Raw genomic sequence first — 25582 nt, forward strand, 5'->3', positions numbered from 1 at the left:
ACGTTCGGCAAATATTTTTCCCTTGGCCGCGGGCCTAGCCTGGCCGTAGCTGTAGCTCAAGACTGCACTCGTACTGGGTCACGGCGAAGTGTCTCACTCGCTCTACCGCCGCAAGTCTGGAGCGCTTTGCGCTGGTGGCTCTCGCGTGCGCGCGCTTCTGGTTGCCATGGTGCAAAAACTGCCGCACTCCTAGACCAGCGTCCCTTTAGTCCTTCGCTATAGGGGACGGTTTCAAATAGGACACCGGTTGCAAACCGGAACGGACTCAATATTCACTTTCTCTCTTGGTATTTTCTACTATTTTGATTAGAAAACATTATGTCAGAGTGAGACTACGATGTGTTATACGAGTACTCCGAGCCAAAATTTCATGGCTCTGCGATTAGATGACCAGGAGCGCCATATCAAGCAGGTGAGTTTTTGACGTGTTGCTTCGCACTGCGACTTGAGTTTTACGACTTTCGAAAAATCAACTTCTTGTCGCAGGTAAACAGCAGCTCGCCTCTCGCCAATAAAGCACCGCATACCAATCAAAACTAATGGAAGCACACACAAGGCTTATTGTTACTCTGTACTGGCCGTCGTGGAGCGATAGCAATTACCTAATTTCAGACCCAGTGTTCCGATGAAGAACTGAGACCCCGAGTTCTCCGATAGTGAGAGACCCGCTCTGGTACACAATGCTCTCCGTTTGTGAGAGACTCACTTCTTCCGCCCAATGCTTGGACACTAAAAGTAATGACTGTTCTCTTTCTGTTCACCCAGAAGTCTGAACTATGCTTGAACATACACAAGAATAATACCCTCGCCGGGCAAGCTCGTAATCAGGCATGCGTAACAGCACTAGCAGGCAGCTGCAAGCAATACTAGCACGGTAGTCTACAGTACAATGCAGTGGTACACGAACTACATGAAGTAAAAGGATGAATCACCACCGATATGACAGCCAGAGTCCTGTGGTCTCTTCTGACCACAACACAGGGTACAATGAGACACGGCCTATGGCACTCAATGCATAAAGATTGAAACATGACACTATTCAAAGCATCCTTCTGAACATTCTCCCCTTCCTCGATGTGTGGAGCACTATCGAAACTAAACACCTAGCTTAGCAACGTCTAGTATAGTATCGACAGCTAGAAAGGAGAAGCAAAGAAAATAACACTGCAGCAAACGGCTTGCCTAATCTACAGCATGAAATAGTTGACATTACAAAGTCTAAAACCATGTGATGGTCTGACCCGTCTTAAGATGTTCACTCAGCAGGTGACTCAATTGGGCACAGCTTGCTGATAGGACGGATTAGCGTAGACTTTCCAACTTGCACTTTCACGACACGCACATGTCCGTCTCGTCCAGGAAATGTCTCCAACACTCTTGCCAGAGGCCAGTTACCGCGAGGGGTGTTGGGACTCAGCAACAGCATAACATCTCCGATCTTGACGTCATCATGAGGCTTCCGCCATTTCTTGCGCTGGGTAAGTAACGGAAGCCACTCCCGTATCCATCGCTGCCAGAAGTGGTGGACTAGTTGTTGGACTCTCCTCCAGCGCTTCCGCGGGTTGAAGTCGGTTGTGTCGACCGATGATGGTGCAAATGTTCCTCCACACTGCCCGAATAGGAAGTGGTTCGGCGTAAGAGGCGGTTCATCTGACGGCGAGCTGGATGTGTACGTCAATGGTCTTGAGTTGATGAGACTCTCAGCTGCGACGAAAGCTGTGGTCAGCTCTTCGTCTGTGATGTCGGCAGACTTCAAAATCGCTGACACGGCTCGCTTAGCCGCACGTATCATTACTTCGAATACTCCACCGAAGTGAGGGGCGGCCGCCGGGTTGAACTGCCATGTCACCCTCTGATCCGCCACTGTCCGAATGATCTGCTCTTCATCCATTTGCGCAACAAGATCCTTCAATTCTCCTTGTGCGCCGACAAAGTTGGTGCCGTTGTCCGAGATGACCCGTTCTGGCAGTCCCCGTCGTCCAACAAAGCGGTAGAAGGCATTGAGGAAGGAGTTCGTGTCCATGCTGTATGCGATCTCCAGATGTACTGCCCTCGTGGCCAAGCAAGTGAATAGACACAAGTAGCGCTTTGTCCGCTTTCGCCCGCGGCCGTGTACTGTCTCAAACGGCCCAGCAAAGTCAACTCCAGCTCGAGCGAACGCCCTGAAGGATGGTGTGATGCGGCTCCGCGGCAATGGTGCCATCACTTGCTGTGTGGGTCTGGCCTTGAGTAGCTTGCATCGCGGACATTTCCTCTCGACGTCTCGGACGGCTTCCCTCCCAGCTACTATCCAAAAGCGGCTGCAAAGAGATGCGTACACCTGGTTGACGCCTCCGACATGCTGAGCTTGGTCGTGATATTGCTGGACGATTAACCTGGTTACGGTATGGTGTCTTGGCAGGATGATCGGGTTGACGGCATCTCGTGGCAGAAAGTCTGCGAATTCAAGTCGACCACGGCAGCGTATGACACCCTCCTCATCGATGTACGGACACAAGGACCTCAAGGAACTACGCTCTGGAATGGATTGCTTGTTCCGGAGCGCTGGCATCTCCGCATGAAACGCTTCTCCTTGCGCAAGCTTTATGATCTCCGTCTCTGCGGCTGCCAATTCGTCGGGCATCAGCTCCCCTCCCTGACGATCCTCCTTTTGTCGACGGCAGTTCTCACCGAACCGCAGCACCCGCGCCCACAGTCGTACTCCCCGTGCCCAGTTGATGAACCTGTTGGCATGGAGTGGGCTGGAATCGTCAACGTTAGCGGTCACTTGCAGCAAGCTGACCGTGGTTCCAGATGATACGGCGCTCACTTTCTTCTCCTCTTTCCGTGCCTCGGACTGCGGATAGGCTGGCACTGTTCCCATGGGCCATTTTTCCGGCTCTTGTTGGAGGAAAGCAGGGCCATTCAACCAGACGGTCGTGTCGAGATTGGGGACCGTTGTACCCCTAGAGACCACATCAGCTGGATTCTGGTCTGTGGGAACATGGTGCCACTGTGACGGTTGGCTCTGGTTGTGGATCTCGCTGACTCGGTTCGCCACAAATGCCTTGTAACTTCGGCTCCTGCCTCTGATCCAGTAAAGAACATTCTGACTATCTGTCCAGAGTACCACGTCTGACATAGCTAAGCCTAGCGCACGAGTCACGACGCTTGCCAACCGAATTGCCATGACGGCCGCCATGAGCTCCAACCTTGGAATGCTCACTGAATGTAGAGGCGCCACCCTTGTCTTGGCTGCGACAAGGCGAGTTTGAACGCCACCACTGCTCTTCACACGAGCGTATGCGACGGCTCCATAGGCTTGCTCAGAGGCATCAGCAAATACATGGCACTGTAGCTTCGACTCCGTCGCTGCGATGCCGGTCGTCAGGTCGAAGTGTAGACATCTCGGTATCCGAATCTTGGCAAGCTCTGGCAGCTCATTGAACCACTGCCTCGTTTCCTCTTCCAGGGTAGGCTCTAGCGGATCGTCCCATTGCAGACCGGCAGACCACATTCGTTGCAGTAGCATCTTCGCGCAGACTGTGACTGGCGCCATGAAGCCGAGCGGATCGAAGATTGTTGCTGCTTTCTTCAGTACAGCTCGCTTCGTGAGCTTAACTTCTGTTGGCGGTGGTGAGAAGGTAAAGCCAAAGTTGTCTGTGCTCGCATCATACTGCACACCCAGCGTCCTGATGGTGGGCAGCGCTTCTCCGAAGGCGACGTTGGCAGCCCGGTCCACTTCAGGGATCTTGTCCATGATCTCCTGCGAGTTCGAAAGCCATTTTCTGGCGTGCATGCCTGCTTCGCCCCAGAGGCTGGTCAGTTGGTGGTAGTTGTCGATGCCAGCGCTCACCGACGGTGCGGAGTCCAGGCTGTCGTCCATGTACGTCGACTCGAGGACGGTTTCAGCGGCGTTCGGGTACTTCGATGTCGACGTTCGGGCGTGCTCTTGCGTGACCAATTGCGCGAGGAAAGGCGAACAGTTGACGCCGAAGACGACTCGCTGAAATTCGTACACTTCCGGCTTCTCACTGGGATCCTCTCGCCACAGAAATCGATGGAATGGCCTGTCCTCCTCTCTCAGCTGGATTTGTAAATACATCTCGCTGATGTCGCAAGCCAGTGCCACCGGGTATTTCCGGAACCTCAGTAGCACCTGGCTCAAATCTTGTTGGAGCTTAGGCCCTTGGTGAATCGCGTCATTGAGCGACGTTCCTTGCTGCTTGGCAGATGCATCGAACACGATGCGCACCTTTGTTGTGCTTTTGCCCATCCTCACAACTGGAAAATGTGCCAATAACCACCTGGGGACGCTGTTCTCACCCACTGGCACACGGCGCACGTAGCCCTTGGCTTCATACTGCTTGATGGTGGTTCTGTAAGCTGTGGACACTTCCAGCTGCTTTGCGAGCCGCCGTTCTGTTGACTCTAGGCGCCGGAGAGCCATGTCGTAATTCTCTGCCAGGTCCGGGGGCTTCTTTCGCCATGGAACGCCGACTTCATAGCGCTGGTCGATCCTCGACATGGTCGCCTTCGTCATGCTGACCACCTGCTGATCATCTGCGCTGATCACCGTCTCAGTTTCTGCCGGCACATCCTCCAACTCCCAGAACTTCCGCAGAAGCCTATCGAGTGGTTCATGCATCTGCACGCCGTGAAGAGTGATCCCAACGCCAGTGTGTCGAGCAACTGCTGATGGTGCTACACATGTCCATCCTAGCGGCGTTAGTCTGGCTACAGGCTCGCCCGGCTTTCCGGGAATGTCTCGCAGGGAAACGTGGAGGTCAGCGTGGTCCAGCCCCAACAGGACGTCTATGGTGCTGGAACGACATAATGATAGTGGTGGGAACTGGACGCCTTGGAGGTGCTCCCACTTTCTCCCTTGCTGCTGCCAGTCGATAACGCTGAAATCCCCCACGACTTTCTTGGTGGTGTAGAGCTCGACATCGGTTCTCAGACGCCCGTCCAGACTTTGCAGCTCCAGAGCCACTGGGGTGGTGAGGAACACCTCTTTGTGGCCGTTGAGGGTGTGAACAGACATCCTTTCCGGTTGCTGTCCCTGAACTCCCAGTTCGGCTGCTACATCGCTGTTAACGTAAGAGCGAGTGCTTCCGTCATCCAAGATGGCATTGACAGTCATTCGTCGGTTGCCGGCGATCAAGACCACGGGTATCGTGCGTAAGGACACAGGCTCTCGCTGCAGCATTGCAGTGGTGAGACCGACGTGCTCCCCTTCCGTGCTAGGCGCTGTCTCGGATGCCGCAGAGCAGTTGCACGGAACATTGTGAGTCACTGGGCCACTAGACTTGGTGGTGGCTGGCTTAGGATCTGCCGTCGGTTTGGCTGCTTGAGGCTTAGGCCTGCCTGCCCCGTTGTCGGATGCTGATTCACGGCGGGGATCATGCAGCAATCGGTGATGGGACTTCTGGCATCCGTCGATTCCACATGTCCTTGACATCTGACATTCTCTGCCAGAGTGCCCTCGCCCGAGACATCGAAAGCATAGGCCAGAACTCTGTGCCACCTGCCAGCGTTGCGTTGGTGCCGAGGCCTTGAAGGTTAAGCACTTCCAGACCGGATGGCTCCCTTTGCAGTGAGCGCACCCAGGCGCCGGTTTTTCCTCCTTCGCAGTCACGAGTGTCACCGGTCGCACAGACTGCGATTGCCGGCCAGTATTGCTACTGCTGGGTTGGCTCTCTATCAGCCCGTCGACGGTTTCCATGGCAGTCGTTAGAAACTCCGCCTCCAGACTACACCATTCCAGGAAAACTTCAACCGATTCTGCCATCCTCTTGTCATGGCGCCAGCGATGGTACTGTGCCAACATCTGCCGGTCAAGCTTTTTCAGCAGCTTGCCATAGAAGGTACCAGGCTGCAGCTCCATTGCCCGTCCAGCATCCCTCAGGTTGGACACTGCCACTGTTAGCAGGTCTACGAATCGCTCCAAGTCTTTTGGCTTGTTGACCCGGACAGGCTTGATGTTCTCCAGCTCCTCTGTATGGATTGCGATTCGCCGCCGCTCGCCGCCGTACTTCCTTTCAAGCAGCTGCTTCGCTGCATTATATCCCCCGGCCGAGTATCCCAGGCTCTCGACAGCCCGAAGAGGTTCGCCTGCCAGGTACTGTCGAAGCTGCAACATCTTCGTCTCTGGTGTCATGGGCGCAGCGTCGATGCATGCCATGAATGCTGCATGCCACCCTTCAAATCTGCGTTTGTCTCCGTCAAACACCGGAATGCTGATCTTCTGCAGTTGCATCCACGGTCCAGCTGCATTCGCACTAGTGCCAACCGCTGGCGGTTGACCCTGAAGCACTTGGCAGTCTTGGGGCTGCAGGCCGACTGGCTGATATCCGTATCCCCCATGTCCTGAGTAGGAAACTGGGTTCGCTTGTGATGGCACTGGCGGTCGTCTACCAGCATTCAGGCCGGCTGCTGACTGACTGTTCTGAGACTGAAACACCGGCGCTGCAGGGTTCGGGTACGCATTGCCCCTGGACGCCGTTCTAACAGACACAGTCCCGCTTGCTGACGCTGTCACTGCCGCACTTTGTGATGCCGTCGCACTGCTACTCACACTACCACTCGTAGATCTAGCAGGCTGCGGTGCAGCTGGTGGCGCTGGTCTGTTGGGTGACGTCCCTGGTGCCGGCGTCCGAGTACCAGTCTGACTGCTCGCCCCGAGTTGCTGCACAGGCCGCGTGGTGCTCGTCGTTGTCCCGTCCTGGGACGCTGTCAAGTTCGAAGACGAAGGAGGGCTAGCGCTGGAAACGGAATTCACCGTGCTACTCGCACTCGTAGCGGTGACGCTAGCGCTGGTTCTACGAACTATAGCGGACGCTGACTCAGCGGACTGATCTTCTGCTTCCCTGTCCACATGACTCATGAGGTTCATCCTCACTCCTTCTGAAGACCGGTCTCTGTGATTGTATGCTTGATCGATTGTTGGCCTCTCGTGGTCAACCACAGTATCAATCGATGACAGGTAATCGCGTGCTTGGCCGTGCGGTGAGCTGTAACTGATACCACTTCTGGAGCGCGTACGTGCAGGCGCACCTAACCGAGACGCAGTACTGGCAGTGGTGCGTGAGAACTCTGAAACTGGCTCTGAATCAAAGTGTTGCTGTTGGCCATGTGATGCAAAACTGTAGCCCGTGTTGGTTGACTGCGAAAGAAATGAAGCTAGTGCATCTCCAGCGGCGCTGAGCTGACTTTCCATTGTCTCTATTTCTGACAAAACCTTTGTTTTCCCAGCGATGTCGCCCTGCACAGCATAACAACCCATCAAATCCGCCATCACTGCGGTGGCCCTCTCGTATGCCTCCTCTAATTCTGTGAAACCGGCTACAACTTCTTCGGTACTGCACTCACCGTTCGTCATGGTCACCAGCACACGTCTGCGAACTTTTGTGAAATCCCCTTTTGCCTGCGTCTTCCAGGCCCGCAAGGTTGACACGTCTGAAACTGCGTTGTCGGAAGTTCGTGTTGACAGGGACCCACTCTCGAGTGGCGCATCACTGTCTCCTTCCACTGGTACTGCGGTTCCGGTTCCTTCAGCGTCCGACGCCGCTTGCGTAGGAACGCCTTGTGTGCTCGAATCGCCTTCATCCGAGTTGCCCGGTACCGCCGGCTCTATCTGAACTGGTTCGTTGCTGCTCATGGCTCTACATAGAAACCATCCTCTGCTACCAATAAATGTTCCGATGAAGAACTGAGACCCCGAGTTCTCCGATAGTGAGAGACCCGCTCTGGTACACAATGCTCTCCGTTTGTGAGAGACTCACTTCTTCCGCCCAATGCTTGGACACTAAAAGTAATGCACTATTCAAAGCATCCTTCTGAACACCCAGAGTGAATTTGACGTGCACTTTAAAACGTGTCCGGTTTGGAGCCACCTCTGATTTGAACTTTTTTGAAGCGAAAAATTGGGCAACTTGGAGGCAATGGGTCAACACAAAGGAGTGGCTCAGTTCGATTGACTCTGGCCCCAGAGTAAAAATCAACATGCCAGTTTCCTTCCACAAACATATTTCGAGTGAAAAATCAACGCTGACGATCGGTTTGGGTCTATACAAATTTGGCTGTCAAAACGTCCCGGTATCGAGCCGTCCCCTCTACCGGTACACCAAGAATTTTTAGGATGACCCAAACTCCAAAGGCTGACCGCCTATCGTGCCGGTGGGGTCCGTCGCATTGAAGGATGAATACTGTACAGTCATGTGTACATCCCGGTATACACTACTGTATATCCCCTCCACACAATGGGCCTTGGTTTTTTGCAAATTGTATTGTATTTATGGATTCCCCACAGGTCTTCGCCTAAATCAAGGGAGTCTCCGTATATATCCAGTGGATCCGGTTTGATCTACATGTACAATGTAGGTCTGGATCCTACCAATCAAACATGCCCTACCGTCGATTGCCCGTAACCCCCTCCAAGTCAGCCACATGTCGTACTTCAAGTAGAAATGTACAATCATGCAACTCTTCACTTCTCTAACTCCAAGAACAGTCACAAGTTAGTTCTTCATGGCGAATACTTTTTCTATTTACCTGCACATTTCACCCGAAGAAGCTGGATGCTTCTGCCTTCTGGACAAGGCCGGTGAAGTGTACCCTTATAATAATTGTAGTGTTTGGTCTGCCTCAGCCAGGGAGCCCTAGCCATACATGTATGTCTGCCTGTAGGTTTTGACTGTACGTGGGCGTTGATGCATGGGAAACTTAAAATAATTAAATAATTAATATTTTATTTATTTTTCATGCAACAAACAGGACATGTCTTATTCTTATGGTAAAGGCTCTGCATGTGCAGTGCATGTCATGATTGCTTGTGCCTGTCTATGGATAGACAATGTAGCACATCATCTACACAAACACCACAAGTGTCTACTTGTACAAATGCAACACACTTCTCCGGCATCCTCTTACAACTCCACACACAAACACATCAACCACATCAGAGTCTACAAACAAGAGTATGCAGCTGTGATCTGATCTCTCTTCTATGGGCCAGAAGTGTGGCGCACTGCCTTCATTACATCATGCAGCTACAGTTTGCGAACTGCGGAAAATCAAACACAGCTATTTCCCTCTGAACTTTGAAGCTCCACTGTAGCCTTGTCATCTTTTCAGTACACCTCAAATAAATTTCATGCGCCCAAAATTTAGACATTGCGTTGATACTCGAACCGGATTGAGGAAAACGCGGATGTGCTGGTATGAGAGATTGTGGGTTTGAGTGCATGTGTCCAGAGCGGGTTGGAGGCAAGTTTAATATGTAATGAAGGCAGTGAGCCACACACAAACCCATAACAACAGATACATACTCGTTTGTGGACTCTTGTTAACAGCAATTTTTCCTCAACGTCCAGGCACATTGTATGTGCAGTGACCATGTCACAGGTGGGACGAAGCAAGGTGCAAGACTGGAGCCACAGCTGCCATGACTCACAAACATTAATTTACGTGAACGACGAATTCTGCTTTCAGTGACGCCCGTGATTACGAGGAGTTGCACTGTGATATTTTAAAAGCAATCTTGACAAATTAGAATGGTTTGTCTCTTTCGGTCATGGGTACTGTAGCAGTTTTACAGAGTAAAAAATGCGTGAGCAGTGCTGCAGCATTTCTCAACATGCAAAAGGCACCCAGCACACATACATAATTCAAATGCACACTTCACCCTGAAGATCTACGCCATGTTGTGCCGCTTGAGCTCGACAACAAGGCAGGGTAAACTGGTTACTTCAGGATCTGCTCAAGCTAGGTGGCACTGTGAGCACATGATGGGCAGCTTAAAACTCCACTTCAGCAAATAGATTGCAAAGACGATCAAAATACTATCAACTGTGCCAGCTAAATGCATAGTGCCAATGATGGGGGCAATATACCTGACTGTTGATAGAGGGCCCAGGACAACTCTCCTCTCAGCTCTTTCTCAGGACTGCCTAGCCCGACTCGGCATTCGCCTGGGCACGCTTAGAGGCCTTAATCAGCTGCGGCAGTTGGCAGGGGATAAGTCACGGTGGAATGGCACCCCGCGGCACTCATCTTCCTCTGCCGAGCCACGTCCTTGACTTATCCCCTGCAGGGTGAACATCGTGCACGAACAGTCTACCGTCTTTCTGACATTAGACACCCTTAGCAAACAACAGTAACGCTATTTTTTTACGGTACTCGTACCTTGATCACCCAAATAGCGTTGAAGCTGCAGCGTATAAACGTTATGTGGGCTGATTTATCGTTGTGACCAACGGTACGTGTTTTGGCCAAATATTGCATAGTCCGTACGCATTTCACCTTGTATCGCGTATATGGTGACAAAAATGGTTGTACCGCGCGAAATCAAAGCTATTCTCGTGGCAACAGCGTACTAAAAATAGCGTGCATCTTGCTAAAGGTCGAACCCAAATCACGGTATTTTCCCCCTTACGATAATACCGTTACAACATAACGTTTTTTGCTAAGGGTGTCTATTGCCACTCGAACTTGACAATATAAGCTGCTTTTCGTATGTGCAGTTACATTGAGCCATGGTGTTTTTGTCTTATGTTTGTGAATCCTTCCCGGAAGCAAATGCTGGTTTTTATGCATTCGTGTAATTGCTCAGCGTTCTTGAATCGTTTGCAGGCAACCTGCCTACATTCAAGAGAGCACTGCATTTCACACAAATCCATTGGTATCGTTACGTTTCGATCTTTATGACCACGCGTTATTTGCAATAATAATAATAATGATAGAGGGCAGTGTGGCTGTGTATGGTCATACTACACCTGCCTCCTAACCATGGTAGCAGAATAACTCCACGAGATTGTGGATTAGAAATTGCAGCACTACACTTGCTAATACCGTAAAGTCCGCTGCAAACGCCCACCCCATTTTTGCAAGATTTGCTGGCCTATACGCACTGACTCCATGCACTGTCACCGCTACTGTACGAAAGTGCATCTCACACCGTAACTCAAAGAGCGCTGTGCTACGGTAAACTATGTCCGCTTTCCTGGTTTCAAAATCTCTTTGGGAACTACAGCTTTGCCACGAACTAGCTCGTAGTCATGATTATGATGTTGGTTGTTTTATTTCACAAATCCAAGCGGGCGTTTCTTCCGAATAACAAGGTAGTGAAGAACATAGCATTGCAGGAACCAAATACACTTCTGACCGTGTTTCAAGCCATCATTTCAACGATTCATATCCAAATCACGCAACGTGCAAGGACAAGGATTTTTCCCGACCACATCAGTCCAAAGTGTTCAACAAGTTAGCGTTGAAAGAAAATCACGACAGAAGTTTTTCTTCGATGCAAGATATTGACAATCGCTTCTACAGAGCCTCATGGTAAGACATAGGCAGTTTGTAGGCATTACAGTCGTTCACGTACGCATTCAACCATCATGACGGTTTTGTACAACTTTATTGACCTGAAAAAGACAAATATAGTATGGACCCACTGGGGTGGGTGTTTGCTGCGAAGTGGGCGTTTGCAGTGGACTTTACAGCACAGTCATAAAGTGCACTATAATCATAATATCTACATGTATATACAGTTACACGCCCACACCACACTGCAGATATAAAAGCCCAGTACAACACCGCACCTTCGCAACATGGCGCTTGTGGGCCTACAACAAAAAGTGCATATTACAAGAGAGAGCGAGAGAGAGAGCGAGAGAGAGAGAGAGAGAGAGAGAGAGAGAGAGAGAGAGAGAGAGAGAGAGAGAGAGAGAGACAGATACACACACGCACACACACGCACGCACACACACGCACACACACACACGTGCAAACAGACACACAGAATCAAAGTCAAGCCAAATCCTTGAAATTAAGATCTAAATCCATCCCCACAGAAATATACATAATGCATTAACCCTTTACCATCCGTGCGTACTTGAATCGATCTCTAGAGATCGATGGACATGCATACACTAAAACATTCGTAACTCGATCAATTCTTGACGGAATCTCACAAACTAAGTATGTAGGAAGGAGCCGAAGAGCTCAGCTGTCCATTGCAACAATCGGCGAAGAGCTGCAATGTCGCATTCCAAAGATATTACACTCGACATTTCAGCCACGGCAAAAGTCGAATTTCTTTCCGAGTGACTGACCTTGAGCGGGGATTTTCCCCTCTCCTGACATGCTGAGTCACTTTGGCATGCTTTGAGCGCGTGGGCAGCATGAAAAGAGACTCAAGCAAAAAATTTGGAATGTTTACGATGAAGGAGCGAGAAATAGCTGGCGAGGAGACAATTTCCTCGTATATCCAGCGATGGGGTCTATTCGCAGCTCCCTGGCGCTGGATATGTGATCTCGGTAGTGTCCTGTTTGAGCTCAATGTACGCAGCTCGTGGAGAGCTTTCCAGAATGCCCAAGATTGTGAAAATTGGTTGATTAGAACCGAAGATATTCTCAGAATAAGGTGGGAATTATTGCATTTGGGACTGCTGGGGAATTTTGGTCGGATGGTAAAGGGTTAACAAACAAACAGGAAGGCCACATAGAGCAAGTGAACACAAGCGGTAACCAATTCAACGTGCCGTCATGATGTGTCCAAGTCTTGATCAATCGCATGGATAGAAACATGATTAAAAGAAGGCCTCATTCACATACACATATTAATGTTCAAAGTACGGATCAATGATTCATTAGTTTGAGGTAAAGGTGTAAACAGGAAAAGTCTGAAGAATTTGTTTCTGTCACCACCAGTACTCGAACCAGGGTCCTTTGCCCATGGCCAGCGATGCTCTACCACTACAACGTAAGCTAAGGTGTAGTCGTCATACAAGCAGCAACCGTTCAACGTTTTCTTCAGACTTCATTAATGATTCATCAATACATATCACTTGGCTCATGTGAATTGTTGTGAAACTCTCCTTCCTCACTTGATGCTTCACCTGTCCCTATTCCTTTGTTATCCTTTTCAAGTTTTTTTCCCTGCTCGATCTGATACTTGAAGGGCAGGAAATATCTTCGATAGGCATCAAGTAGCTTTGGAAAACCCTTGAAATGCTAGAATAGGATAAGCCCAGCTTAAGGAAATAATTGGGAGCTGTTACCGTACTTCCCCACATATAAGCGCATGCGCTTATAAGCGAAAATTTGCTGCAAAAAAGATCTTTGGCTGTGTAAACATGTTCGGGTAGAAGCCCATGCGCTTATATGCGCAATACAGGTTTGTCTGTGTCCTAAACAATGGTGTCATCACACTACTTGGTGGTATATTTCGCTCCCGCCTTTTCACCAATAGTGTTCACATATAAGCACATGCGCTTATAATTGAGGGGTGCGCTTATATCCGGACATAAGCACATGCGCTTATATGTGCGGAAGTACGGTAACTCTCACCTTCACTTCAAATTGCGACTAATTACTTACCGCCAGAAAAGTGCAATATCTAATTCTTCTTGTACTTGATCTTCTCTCGTCTTCTCTTGAACCGGTTACGAATCATGAACTTCTTCCGACGCTTGCGCAGTTTGTGTTTTCTCATTTTCAGTGCGCGCCGCTTCTTGATGTTGATCAGCAACATTTCACTGTCCTCCAATGGCTCCTCATCAAGAATAGGTTGGGTGGTATTGATGAGACAGTTGTCAAGTATGACATGTCCAACACACCCATCCTGGTCAAGCACTGGCTGCGGCTCTCTCACTGTACCCACATTATCCAGCACTCCACCATGATGTACAGTGTCCACAAGGAATGATGGAATGGGCGAATTTGTCAGCAGCATTGGTGGCTGACATAGTGTCTATAATCAGAACAAGAAAAGCAGTATGGACGAAAGTGTTCATTATTCAAGTGCTAGCTCCGCTGCATTAAATAAAAAAATAAAAAATAAAAAAGAGAAGAAACACATGAGAACGAGTTATGCAGCAACTATCCACGACTGTAACAAGATGATAAACGGTCAGAAAGTGCGATAATAGGGCACAAAACTGACAGGCTACTGAGACATTCAGCGACCCGAGACCTAGTTCCAACACATCTCCAGTGCGCAAACCAACAGCCTTCCAACTTGGAAGGTTCATGGTTACGTAGGACCGAAGAGGGTTAGTTTGCGCACTGGAGATGTGTTGGAGCTAGGTCTCGGGTCGCTGAATGTCTCAGTAGCCTGTCAGTTTTGTGCCCTATTATCGCACTTTCTGACCATTTATCATCTTGTTACAGTCGTGGATAGTTCCTGCATAACTCGTTCTCATGTGTTTCTTCTTTTTTTTATTATAAAAAAATAAAGTAAAGTTTGCACGTCCGCGTTACAACCGGCAATACATTGAGAAACACAACCAGCTTAGGAAGTTTCGCTCGTGCCAGGCCACCACCAGGCCACCACCATGCCTGTAATACCATGCCTGTAATACCAGCATTGCATTTAATGCAAAAGAAAATGTGATAAACACCAATACATGCTTGCACGCAAGAACACACACAAGCACACATGCAAGGACACACACACACCATTGACCATTTGACGCCCATCGCCAGAGACGATGATAGCGATGCTACAGCAGAAGCCATAGCAGCTTGTGCTGGGATTGCACCATTCAACAGCTTGCAAGGCTGAAGAATTGACCACCATTATTCAGCCTGGTCTACACCACACAGCTATGAAGTGGCTTTCACACACACACACGCACGCACGCACGCACGCACACACACACACACACAAGCACACACACACACACACACACATATACACGTGTACAAACAACAACTTACAGCACTGCTGGCTTCACCAGTTCCACTCCTCTGACTGGCTTCAGATGCATTGTGATGAGATGCTGATAGTTAGGAGAACACAGCACAAAGCAAGTATATATGCTACTACATGTAGTACAGTAACAACGGTGTTGGCAAGTGAAACCTTATCCCTGCAGTTGAGATCCAGCACATTGCCTTGCTTGCTCAGTGCATCCCCCTACCACCCCCCCCCCCCCCACACACACACTATAACACACAGACACGTACATGCAAAGCATGTGCATTGACAATGAAAACACGAAATGAGACATGTACACAGCCACCATGCCACGTAGTCCCAATGCGTTTACAAACACGTCATATCGTGCGCTCTCACGCGCGCAAAACATCGGTCAGATTTCACAGGCCACCACCGCATATTTACTGGTGCACACCTGCGGTACATGAGCACATAATTATACAACATTTCACCGAACTGGCAGGCACCTTCGTTCAATCCCTAAAGCCAAGGGGACTACCCCCCCCCCCCCCCCCCCACACACACACACACAGAAAAGGTTATACTGTACTTCAGTGTCTATCTAGTTTAGGGCACTGAGCCAGATGGTCTTGGCCTGAAGAGGCTGTGATGCATCATTATTCAGGTGGGTCCCAATCGAACTCGCACACGCTGTGCGCCACATTCCGGCAATGATGTCACTAAGATAAGGCCAGAGATCCATCCATACACTCTCAGGCCAAATTGCTACATAAGCACCCGTTCGATTGAGCGACATGTTCTGCTCAAATTTTCACTTTGCCGGAGAAGGTACTGTAAGTCTACAAATTTTTGGCCCATTCAAATTTCGGCCTCCCAGGGCTAAAACCCATTTCGGCCTCCCTAGGCTAAAACCCATTTCGGCCGCATTAAATTTTCCGCCTGTACTGCTGCTGCCTGTATACACTGTCACATTGAACCTCACAACACAAAATTTCGGCCGCAACACATTTTCAGCCAAATATGACCAGGCCGAAAATAGCCGAAAATAAACATGCGCCGAATATTAATTCTGTTGACTTACAGTAGTGTGACATGCAAGTGCGTCGCATACTGCGTGTACAGTTGACTTTCGCAGCTGATGACGTAGACGCTAGCTAGGTATGCATGCAATGTGTTTGGAAAGTTTGAACGCTTGAAAGGGGACTGGCAGCAACGACATTTTCAGATGCACATGCAGTGTGCTTCTTTTATTCAGTTTGTGACAGGGAGTTAAGCACTAGCATGTAGACCAGCTACAGAAAGAATTCCAATACGAGAGTGCCAACACTTTTTGAACTTCGTTATAACATCCTCATACACACCGTAATCAAACTGAGGTGGCACCATGGATGTACGTGCAATGAAACAAATTCTCCTCATAAGAGCAGAGAAACTAATGCCTCACCGAAAACAGCAACTGCATCACATCCACGTGTGGGGAGAGAGTGCTTTGCGCGAGAACTCACTTCAGTCCAGGATCTACCAAATGATGGCAAATCTAAACAACAAGAAATTGGCCGTAACAGGAATTTGTGACTTTCATTTTGGATAAGTGGAGGAAACACTGGCTTCACGCACCTCGGACGACAAGGCGGAGAGCTGATGCGAGCATTTTCACATTCTGTCTTCACTACTCCCCCGCCACATTGATAATATTATTACTATTTCCGTACCCCAAAGAGATCAAAGTGTGACAAACAAAATTACTGATGATCCATTTCCATGACTTGTCTACAAACTAGTTTTGCATGGACAGCTGATACTGTACAGTAAAAGCTTGGAGAATTAGCTCGTTGAAATGGGTAAAAAGTTTTTTGGTTGAAAAAATTATGCACGGTCATTATTCAAAATTGAAACAAGCTGCATGCAACACATGATGCACAAGACATCATTAATTATTTTTAATTGTCGACAATTACTAGTAGTACATTGTACATGTGTAGTTAGTTCGTACATACTGTAACATAGCATCAGTGTAATCAGTTTGAACTTGAAGTGAAGGTGAAACTATAATTTCAACTTTGTCTTTACCATGTACCAGGGCCGGCGAAGACAAAGACCGAATGCCCTTTGACTTGCCTTCATTGCAGCACTCTGTTGATGCGTTTTTAGCAATGTGGATTGAATTTACGCCGGCAACAAAAGTGCTCATCGTCACTACACTTTATGTTTGCTCGTTTGTTCTGCCCCTTACCATTAGTTGGTACTATTTGAACGTGAGTACTGGTATTCACCAAACCTCCACGTCATTGCTGTGCATATTTTCTTTCACGTTATTGAAATTGAAGGAATGCAACTGTAATTGCGAATATTCTCATGACTTGTGTCATGTACAAGTACACACAAAAACTGACATCGCATTTCATGTTTACGCACCAAGCAAGCTGGTCCACTATACCGGGGATCCGATCCTGACTAGCCGGGTCAGAAATACATATGTAAACAGTCTAACCCAGGCCAGCACATAGAAAAGTTACCAAAATTAATCATGATCGCGGCAACACGTGCTGTAGATAGTGTCAAAGCCTCTTTTGCGGGCAAAATAAAAATAACGAATGGAAGTGTAGCAATAAATAGTATAAATTCTGCTGTCATCACCACACATCACCAAAGTCACCAAAGTTATCACATTGATTGTCTCTATCCCTTTGCCTTCTATCTTTAGCACTGTATGTTGTTCTCAACACACACACTATGTAATGTATAATGTAAACATAACTGTTGTTTTGCATGGATTACCTTCAGTCACGATATTCCACTGATGATTGTGACGTGAAAATTGATTTGGAAAACCTTGATGACTTCGTTGATGGGTGGTGATGACGGCAGAATTTATACTATTTATTGCTCAATCTGCGGACAGAACTGTTTCGTCCTTTGTGGACTCATCAGCACAGCATAGAGGGCAACTATTCCCGTAGCTATGCAGAAGACGTTACTTCAGTAACGTCTGGCGCTAGCCAGGGTCCACACAGCTTTAATTTGGTGTTTGTTTGTGTGTTTGTGTGTTTGTGTCACGCCTGGCTCTATCCCGTATCTGTCCCGTACCGTACCGTACCATCAAACACAGCTGGCCACATACAGCTGGCCGCAATATTCAAATAGGGCTTTCAAACGCAAGATCATAACGTGAAGTAACTTGGAAGAATGAGTATGAATGCTAAGTGTATGGGGGAATGCATGTAGGGCGATAGTGCGGGTTCGAATCCCAGGTTATGCCTAAAAAATAGGAGAATTGAAAAATTTATAACATCCCTATGCTTTTTTTGCCTAGGTCATCAAGGCGGTAGACGGTGTCGTATTACCCTTGACCGTACCTGTCCCGTACCTGTCCCGTACCTGTCCCGTACCTGCCCCGTTCCTGTCCCGTACCGTACCGTGCCATCAAAGACGGCTGGCCACAATGCATATTCAGATAGGGCTTTCAAGTGCAAGATCGTAACGTGAAGCAACTTGGAAGAATTAGTATGTATGCGAAGTGTATCGGGGGATGCATGCAGGGCGATAATGTGGGTTCAAATCCCAGGTTATGTCTTGAAAAAAAAATAGGAGAAATGAAAATGTTATAACATACCTATGCTTTTTTTGCCTAGGTCACCAAGGCAAAAAAGCATAGCGTAGGGCCCTGAGCTTCCAAGCTCTCTGGTTTATTGCAATATTTCCATTCGTTGTGTTTATTAACGTTCCCATGGAAACCACGTTCTTGGGCGCACGACTCTACTGTACGGTGTGTTAGCAGATGTTACTTTTTTCCCCAAACATTTAGCCAGAAATACTACAGTACTGCTAAATTGATAGTTTCTCTAGTTTGGACTGTGGAGTATTTCCCTACTACTAAATGAGCTAAAGCAGTGGGAGTCCTCGTATGAGATTGTACAAGTGGGATATCTGGTCACATGAAGCTTGCCTGTAGAGTGTATTGATAGGTTTATATCAAATATCCTGATTCCCTGATGCCTGGCTTTAGCTTGCCAAAACTGAAGGTCTTTTTCCTTTTCGAATTTGCGTATTGCAAGGTGCATGGGTCAAGTAACAAGTTGAAAAGGTATACTGTGGCAGTAGTGTCGGAGATCCTAGTAAACGGTATTCTTGTTGCCGTGAACACAAGGACATTCTTTCGCTTTGTGCATGTGTATGTGCGTGTGCATGTGTGTGCTTGTATGTGTGTATGTGCTCTCTATGCTGTTAGATACCGTTATCAGATTGCATTAGCGACGAGGCAGTGTGCTACTATGCCTTGCTTACTCCAGCTCTGCTGCCTATGCTTGTCCTACTGGCCTATCTGAATTGGTATGGATTCATGTTCTTCATACACAACTAACATCCGGTCTGGAATGACAACTACCGATACCCACTACCACCGCTCACACTATCCCTGCGACAGTGACACCCTTGCCAAGTCGGACCGGTGAGCTTCTAATGATGCTTGCTGCTGTTGTTGCTGCTGCTACTGCTACTGCTGCCCCTAGTGAGTGGTGGTCAAGCTGCTGTGATCACAACTGGCTGTTCTCTTCTCATGAGTGTGGGTGGAGAACTGGAGACTCGTCTCATTCCCATGCTCCGCACTATGAACATAGTGCTCTGCAATGCTCTGCAATGCTCTGCTACCTCAGAGGGCTTTGCAGTGATGATGAAGGAGTACGATCCATTCATTGGCTCTTGCCAAGCGCACAGTGTGCTCTTCTCCTGGAGGCCTTCTTTGCCGCACAAGGGTTGATAAGTGAACATCAGTGCAGCAAAGAGCCAAAGACTCAGTGCTGCTGATGGCGGCTGCTTCGAAAGTGCAGGCAGTGTCCCGACTCGAGACCAATGTTTGTTCTCAGCTTTTGTGATTTGTGGTGGAGAAATCCTAGGAAGTGTGGCGGCTGACTGGCTGTGCTTCGTTTTCTTGCGAAAGTGAACATCTTACTAAACATGTCCGATCCCAGACAATCACGCAGCAACAGAGCTAGACTGGAACCAGTCAGCCGAAAGCATTGTGAACTTTGTCACTGTCAATTTCTCACCTGATGGACCTTTTCAATCTTCATTTGCCAACGTTTCAGAGAAACTATTTTGGTGGTTTCTGTAGTCGATCATGCCTCACAGGTTGCTGTCATCATAATGCTTGCAGCACCGCAACTCGCTTGCCCACGATATGGGCCTCGCATTGATACTATTTTCTAGTACACGTGCACATTTGGAATACCTCCCATTCGAACAAAATTTTAAAGTGCGCTTTCTGGCTTAGGATACATTTCTGGGTCCTTTTTTTATTTATCCAGGATTGACTGATTGACTAAAGAAAACTTTGCCCACTCCCTGCTTCTCCAACTAAACTTCAACATACTTGGCACTTTTGCATGATCAGAATAACCGAAAACGTCTGGAAAGTGGTCGCCAACTTTAATCATGCATGCTCTGGAGGTCACAATGGCTCAACCTTGCCCAAGTACGCACCCCGAGTGCCATTGGTCCGGGGTTGCATTCAAGAACTTGATCTACCATCTTGATCAAGAAGAAGGGTGCTTGATTTCGAATTTTTCTCTCATTTTAATAGGTCTGTAGGTAAACTCGGAGGGAGTTGTGGTTGCTCATGAGAGTGCTCAATACACCAAGGTGCAGAGCCTAGTACACACACTTGAGAAGGACGAAAAGCGTTTCTTCTGTAACTCTGAGTTTCACGGTTTTAACCGATCATCAGACAGCAACAAGTTGCAAGTTGCTGTCTGATGATCGGTTAAAACCGTGAAACTCAGAGTTACAGAAGAAACGCTTTTCGTCCTTCTCAAGTGTGTGTAGGTCTGTAGGTAGATAGGTACTTGAACATGTAGGTAGGCCGGTTTTTCTAATTGTCCATAAACCTTTTGTAGTTGGAGAAGTGAAGAGTTATACATACATGTATGTAGGTAGGAAGGTATTTATTTGAATTCACCGAACTAAAGGGGTCGTACCGCCCATTACATGGGATGAATGAAAGCATTTTTTTAAAACTTGAGGTCCAATGCAAATGATCAAAATGCGTGCCTTCTAAAGGCACCAACATTCCTAAGTAGTATGACGTCAGCAGTTGTATGGCCTTTGGTATGACTTGGGCTTGTGTCGCATGCGGGTGTGATGTTTTCTGTGCCATGGAGGAGTGGGTCCCCAACCGGGAGGGCCCAGTCGAGTCGAGTCACCACTGGCAGATGTGTCAGCCTGCTGTGAAGGAAACACCATCCTAATATGTATGGATCCATACAAAATCCGATCCAAAAGTCAGCGTTGTCATGCTCCGGCCTGGCTGTGACTTCTAAGCCCCCCGTTATCTGCCATGCTGTACAAACGTGTACCAGGTGTACCGTATGTAGTATGTACAAGACTGGTCTAGTTCTACTTTATGTACGAACTTTAGTCCATATTAGACTCGGGTGGAGAGCCAAGGATTAATTTATAAGAAGAAAAGAGGACCAAGGAGCTAGAAGTAAGTTAGTTACGCTAGAATGTCCACGAACACCACCAGTTACTGTGAGTGGACATTCTAGCATAACGTGTAGCACCTTGGTCCTCTTTTCTTCTTATAAATTTAGTCCATGTGTCCATACTTCTGGTGTGGATTGGCTCATGCTATGGCCAATGATACTGCACACTGTTGTAACTTCATAAGTCATTAAGTACTGGCCTGTGAAATTTCACCTCCTGAATAAAGTAGCACAGCAGTTGAGTGCACAGTCTTAGACTGCAGTGTCCGTGTTGTAAGGTTGGTTAGCCCCCGGTCGGTGCTATTTTACTCATGTGTTCGGATTTCACTGGCCCATACATTACAATGAAGAGAGGGGAGTCGTGTCTTTAGTGCAGCACTGGCACTCGATCGTAATTTGCACAGGTTGAAATCTTCCACTGCTCATATCAGGACTATACTACTTTGAAGTAGTGTCAAGAGTACATAACCCCCCCCCAAGAGTGTGTAACTTGACTATGGGTGCTGTCCCAACAGAATTTCAAGTTGACGTCATTTTTGTGATGCAATGCGCACTGCACACGGATTACAGTGGAGATTGGATATAACGACCTTGGGTATAACGACAAATCGAGTTTAGCGACACAATTCTGTTGCCCAAGTCGTTTAGCAAGTCCTTTCTGTACATTATAGATCGGGTATAACGACCTCGAAAATAACGACAGATCGAATTTACTGACACTTTTTTGGTGCCCAAAGACCTGAAAAACAGTGAAAATACATCGGATATAACGACTTTCCTCTTGTATCAGGCAGACTGGCATGTCTGGAACATGGTATATGGCTGTGCCACGTGCCCGGACCTCCAGGTCACTCAGTTATGTGTGCTTTACATTGCACGTTGTAGCCACAGTGCAGCGGTGCGGGATGACTTTACCGTCCTTGAACAATGCATGCAAGACGCATGCGCATCTGTTATCCACATGTACATGAATTGTACATGTATATCTACAAGTACAATACATTTCTGTCATTTTGATATACATATTGCATACTAAATGTGAAGATCGGGTTTAGTGACAGATCGAATATAGCGACATTTTGCTTTCTCCCGAATGAGTGTCGTTATATCCAATCTCCACTGTATCAGACGAATCCAGAACCTTTGGTGGACCAAAGCCCATCTGATCCTGTACAAATTATTGCAGAGAAAAACGTGTGATGTGTTGACACCCGTACACATGTTGTAAATCACTGGTGCAAGGAGCATTGCATCATAAATAATGACGTCAACTTGAAATTCTGTCGGGACAGCAGGGTATGTGGGAGTTGCACACTCTTGGGGGGTTATGTACTCTTGCTAGTATCTATACTTTTGTCGTACATGATTTGCTGTGTAAGAGATCCTGAAGGCAAAGAGCATTCCAACTTTTGTGTGTATATGCACATCACTCTGCACGCTAGTCTATTCGAGCTGGCCCAGCTGCCCCTGATGAAACACAGGTAGTGAGGCAAAGATTAGTTTTTTTCAGTTGTTGAGAAAACAGCACAAGTTCTGAGTCCACCAATAGAACTAGATCTTGAACAGTTTGAACAAATGAGAATTTACACCAATTTGGAACGAAACTGACAAAAAAAGTTGCGGTTCTCGTGAGACTCGGCTAGAGACCGAGCTGTCCTTCATCCATAGGAGCGCCACCACCCTCAAGGATCAAGGCGCAGATGCGGTTCCTAAAGCAGTGGGATGTGAGTAGATCAGACCCATCACCAAAGTGGTCAAAGACCTAAATTCCCATTCGCTGCATCCATGCTTCCCATGTGCTAGGCCCAGACAAAGACCCGATCTATACGCAGCATGAGGCATCCAGCAGCATCATTTGTCTGGGAAAGGACTACGGGTGTGTCACTGAACAGTCCTGCAATGCCATACTCAGGCACTGCAAGTGTACAGTAGAACCTGCCATTGTCCAGATCTCCTAGTACATATTTGGGCACCTTTTTCAACCGGGCACCCTGCACCCACCCCATGGTCTCACACCGCAGGGCCACATGTAGTACGAAAGAGACGTGTGTCTCGCAAGCCTCAGTTCCAGACTGTACTGCTCAACACCATGATGGGAAGTCGTAAACTGTGTGTGGGACGGTGTCCGAAGCTACATTGAGCCGGCTTCTGCCTAGATCTTGATAAATTCCCAGTACAAGTAGTCATGTACTAGTACCGGTACATGCAAGGCTGCGCTTGGACAGAACCTTCACTTCCTTTCCCCAGGAGACTCCTTTTGATAGGCACCCATTTGCCTCTGGAGAATCCTTGAAAATATAATATCAATCAATGTCAGAAGAAGAAGAATTCAGAACATTGTAGTACGCTGCACTGTGCAGGCAGTGACAGTAGCCATGCAGGGAGCTGTATCAACGAGTTTTATATTAATAGTATACACAACAGAACAACAAGGACAATCAAGGCTTGTTTGCTGCTACTTTAAGTTTCATGCTTACGCAATCATCAGGCAACATATAATACGTGCATATTAAATGTCCCCTCCTGGCTTGGCCATTGGTTGAGCACTTCTTCTGGTTTAATATAATAATAATAATAATAATTTTTTTAAAGGAGGTCGGAGGCGGATAATACTTTAAAACGAAGGTAAGTTATGGGTCGCAAATATCCACGCAAACACACATCCAGTCATAATAAGGCACTTGTCATAAGTATCCGAACGTTTTCGGTCCCTTCTCATCAAGGATTATACAGGGAATGGCTCAAGCTGGAAAGACTAAAACTTATATAGCGTAAAGATAATTAGATAACAACACTCGTGACAAGGTGGAAAATTATCAAGTTTAGCACGACACGAAACTCGAAGGAAAATAATAATAGTGACAACAACATAGTGAGCAAATTAAGTTACATTGTTACCACCTCGACGAGGAGTAACACCAAACAATTGTAGCGACAACACATTTTCTTTCTGTACGCAAAGTTCAGGATCTAACTTACGGATATACAAAGCTTCTAACACAGCCAAATGTAACGCACATCTACCACGTGACAATATTGAGAAAACATTATCACTGTACAACTCACGACAATTGGTACGGGCTGACAGATGTTGCTTGATTGACGAAGTGCGATTCTTAGCTCCATTGGGTGTTGTCTCCTCCAATGTCCCGTCATCTCGCCTCTTCGTGGCATCACCACTATCTGTCTCTTCGCGTTTCCGCGGCCTTCCACGTTTCTTGACACTAACCGTTGGGTGCGCGATACCCGGTGTCCTTTCCGTTACGTCTCCTCCATTGCGGATTTCTATTGAGCTTCTTACTCCAACTTGTCCGGTGTCCGATATTGAGGTTAGTTTTCGCGGTCTACCACGTTTTCGAATATTGACCGTTGTTGTCACTTCCGTTGTCGTTGTACGTTCGTCCTCATCAGTCCGTATTTTCACTTTGCGTACAGAAAGAAAATGTGTTGTCGCTACAATTGTTTGGTGTTACTCCTCGTCGAGGTGGTAACAATGTAACTTAATTTGCTCACTATGTTGTTGTCACTATTATTATTTTCCTTCGAGTTTCGTGTCGTGCTAAACTTGATAATTTTCCACCTTGTCACGAGTGTTGTTATCTAATTATCTTTACGCTATATAAGTTTTAGTCTTTCCAGCTTGAGCCATTCCCTGTATAATCCTTGATGAGAAGGGACCGAAAACGTTCGGATACTTATGACAAGTGCCTTATTATGACTGGATGTGTGTTTGCGTGGATATTTGCGACCCATAACTTACCTTCGTTTTAAAATAATAATAATAATAATAATAATAATAATAATAATAATAATAATAATAATAATAATAATAATAATAATAATAATAATACTTGAAGTAATTCAAAGGATCAGTTGGGGAAGTGAACTGCCTGAAAAGAGAAAAAAACGCCAGACCCACCAGGACTCGAACCCGAGACCTTGCTTGTCATGAGCAATGCTCTAACCACTGAGCTATGGGACCGGGCTGAACCCAGAAGGTGCCGACAAGTTTTTCACTCCAAAGGCAGCTCACAACTCGTGCCACACATACTAATGGCACTTGGGTCTTTCTCCCTCCCCCAGGGGACCAACCACGGTCAGTTTCTGGACCCTACCAGAAGTGAAAGAAAGTGATTAAATTTTGAAAGGATTGGGAGAACATCAAATTCAAAGGATCAGTTGGGGAAGTGAACTGCCTGAAAAGAGAAAAACCGCCAGACCCACCAGGACTCGAACCTGGGACCTTGCTTGTCATGAGCAATGCTCTAACCACTGAGCTATGGGACCGGGCTGAACCCAGAAGGCGCCGACAAGTTTCTGGTAGGGTCCAGAAACTGACCGTGGTTGGTCCCCTGGGGGAGGGAGAAAGACCCAAGTGCCATCAGTATGTGTGGCACGAGTTGTGAGCTGCCTTTGGAGTGAAAAACTTGTCGGCGCCTTC

The 25582-nt window shown here is 47.6% G+C and overlaps 2 protein-coding genes across 2 annotated transcripts; both read right to left on the reverse strand.

Annotated features, from left to right (window-relative positions):
* Positions 1-1255: 1255 nt before the first annotated feature.
* LOC135808758 (uncharacterized) lies at positions 1256-7639 on the reverse strand. Its single transcript, XM_065321989.1, has one exon. The coding sequence runs from the start codon at positions 7637-7639 to the stop codon at positions 1256-1258; it is 6384 nt and encodes a 2127-aa protein (XP_065178061.1).
* Positions 7640-11376: 3737 nt separating this feature from the next.
* LOC135806528 (uncharacterized) lies at positions 11377-16463 on the reverse strand. The gene is made up of 5 exons (XM_065320721.1): positions 16280-16463; positions 16107-16199; positions 14701-14762; positions 13360-13732; positions 11377-11603 (listed from the first exon to the last, which is right to left on the reverse strand). Exons 1-4 carry the CDS (start codon positions 16311-16313, stop codon positions 13379-13381), a joined length of 543 nt encoding a protein of 180 aa, XP_065176793.1. The 5' UTR covers positions 16314-16463; the 3' UTR covers positions 11377-11603; positions 13360-13378.
* Positions 16464-25582: the final 9119 nt, after the last annotated feature.

Source organism: Sycon ciliatum, chromosome 1, assembly GCF_964019385.1.
Source record: "Sycon ciliatum chromosome 1, ocSycCili1.1, whole genome shotgun sequence".
In the NCBI taxonomy this organism is placed as follows: Eukaryota; Metazoa; Porifera; class Calcarea; order Leucosolenida; family Sycettidae; genus Sycon; species Sycon ciliatum.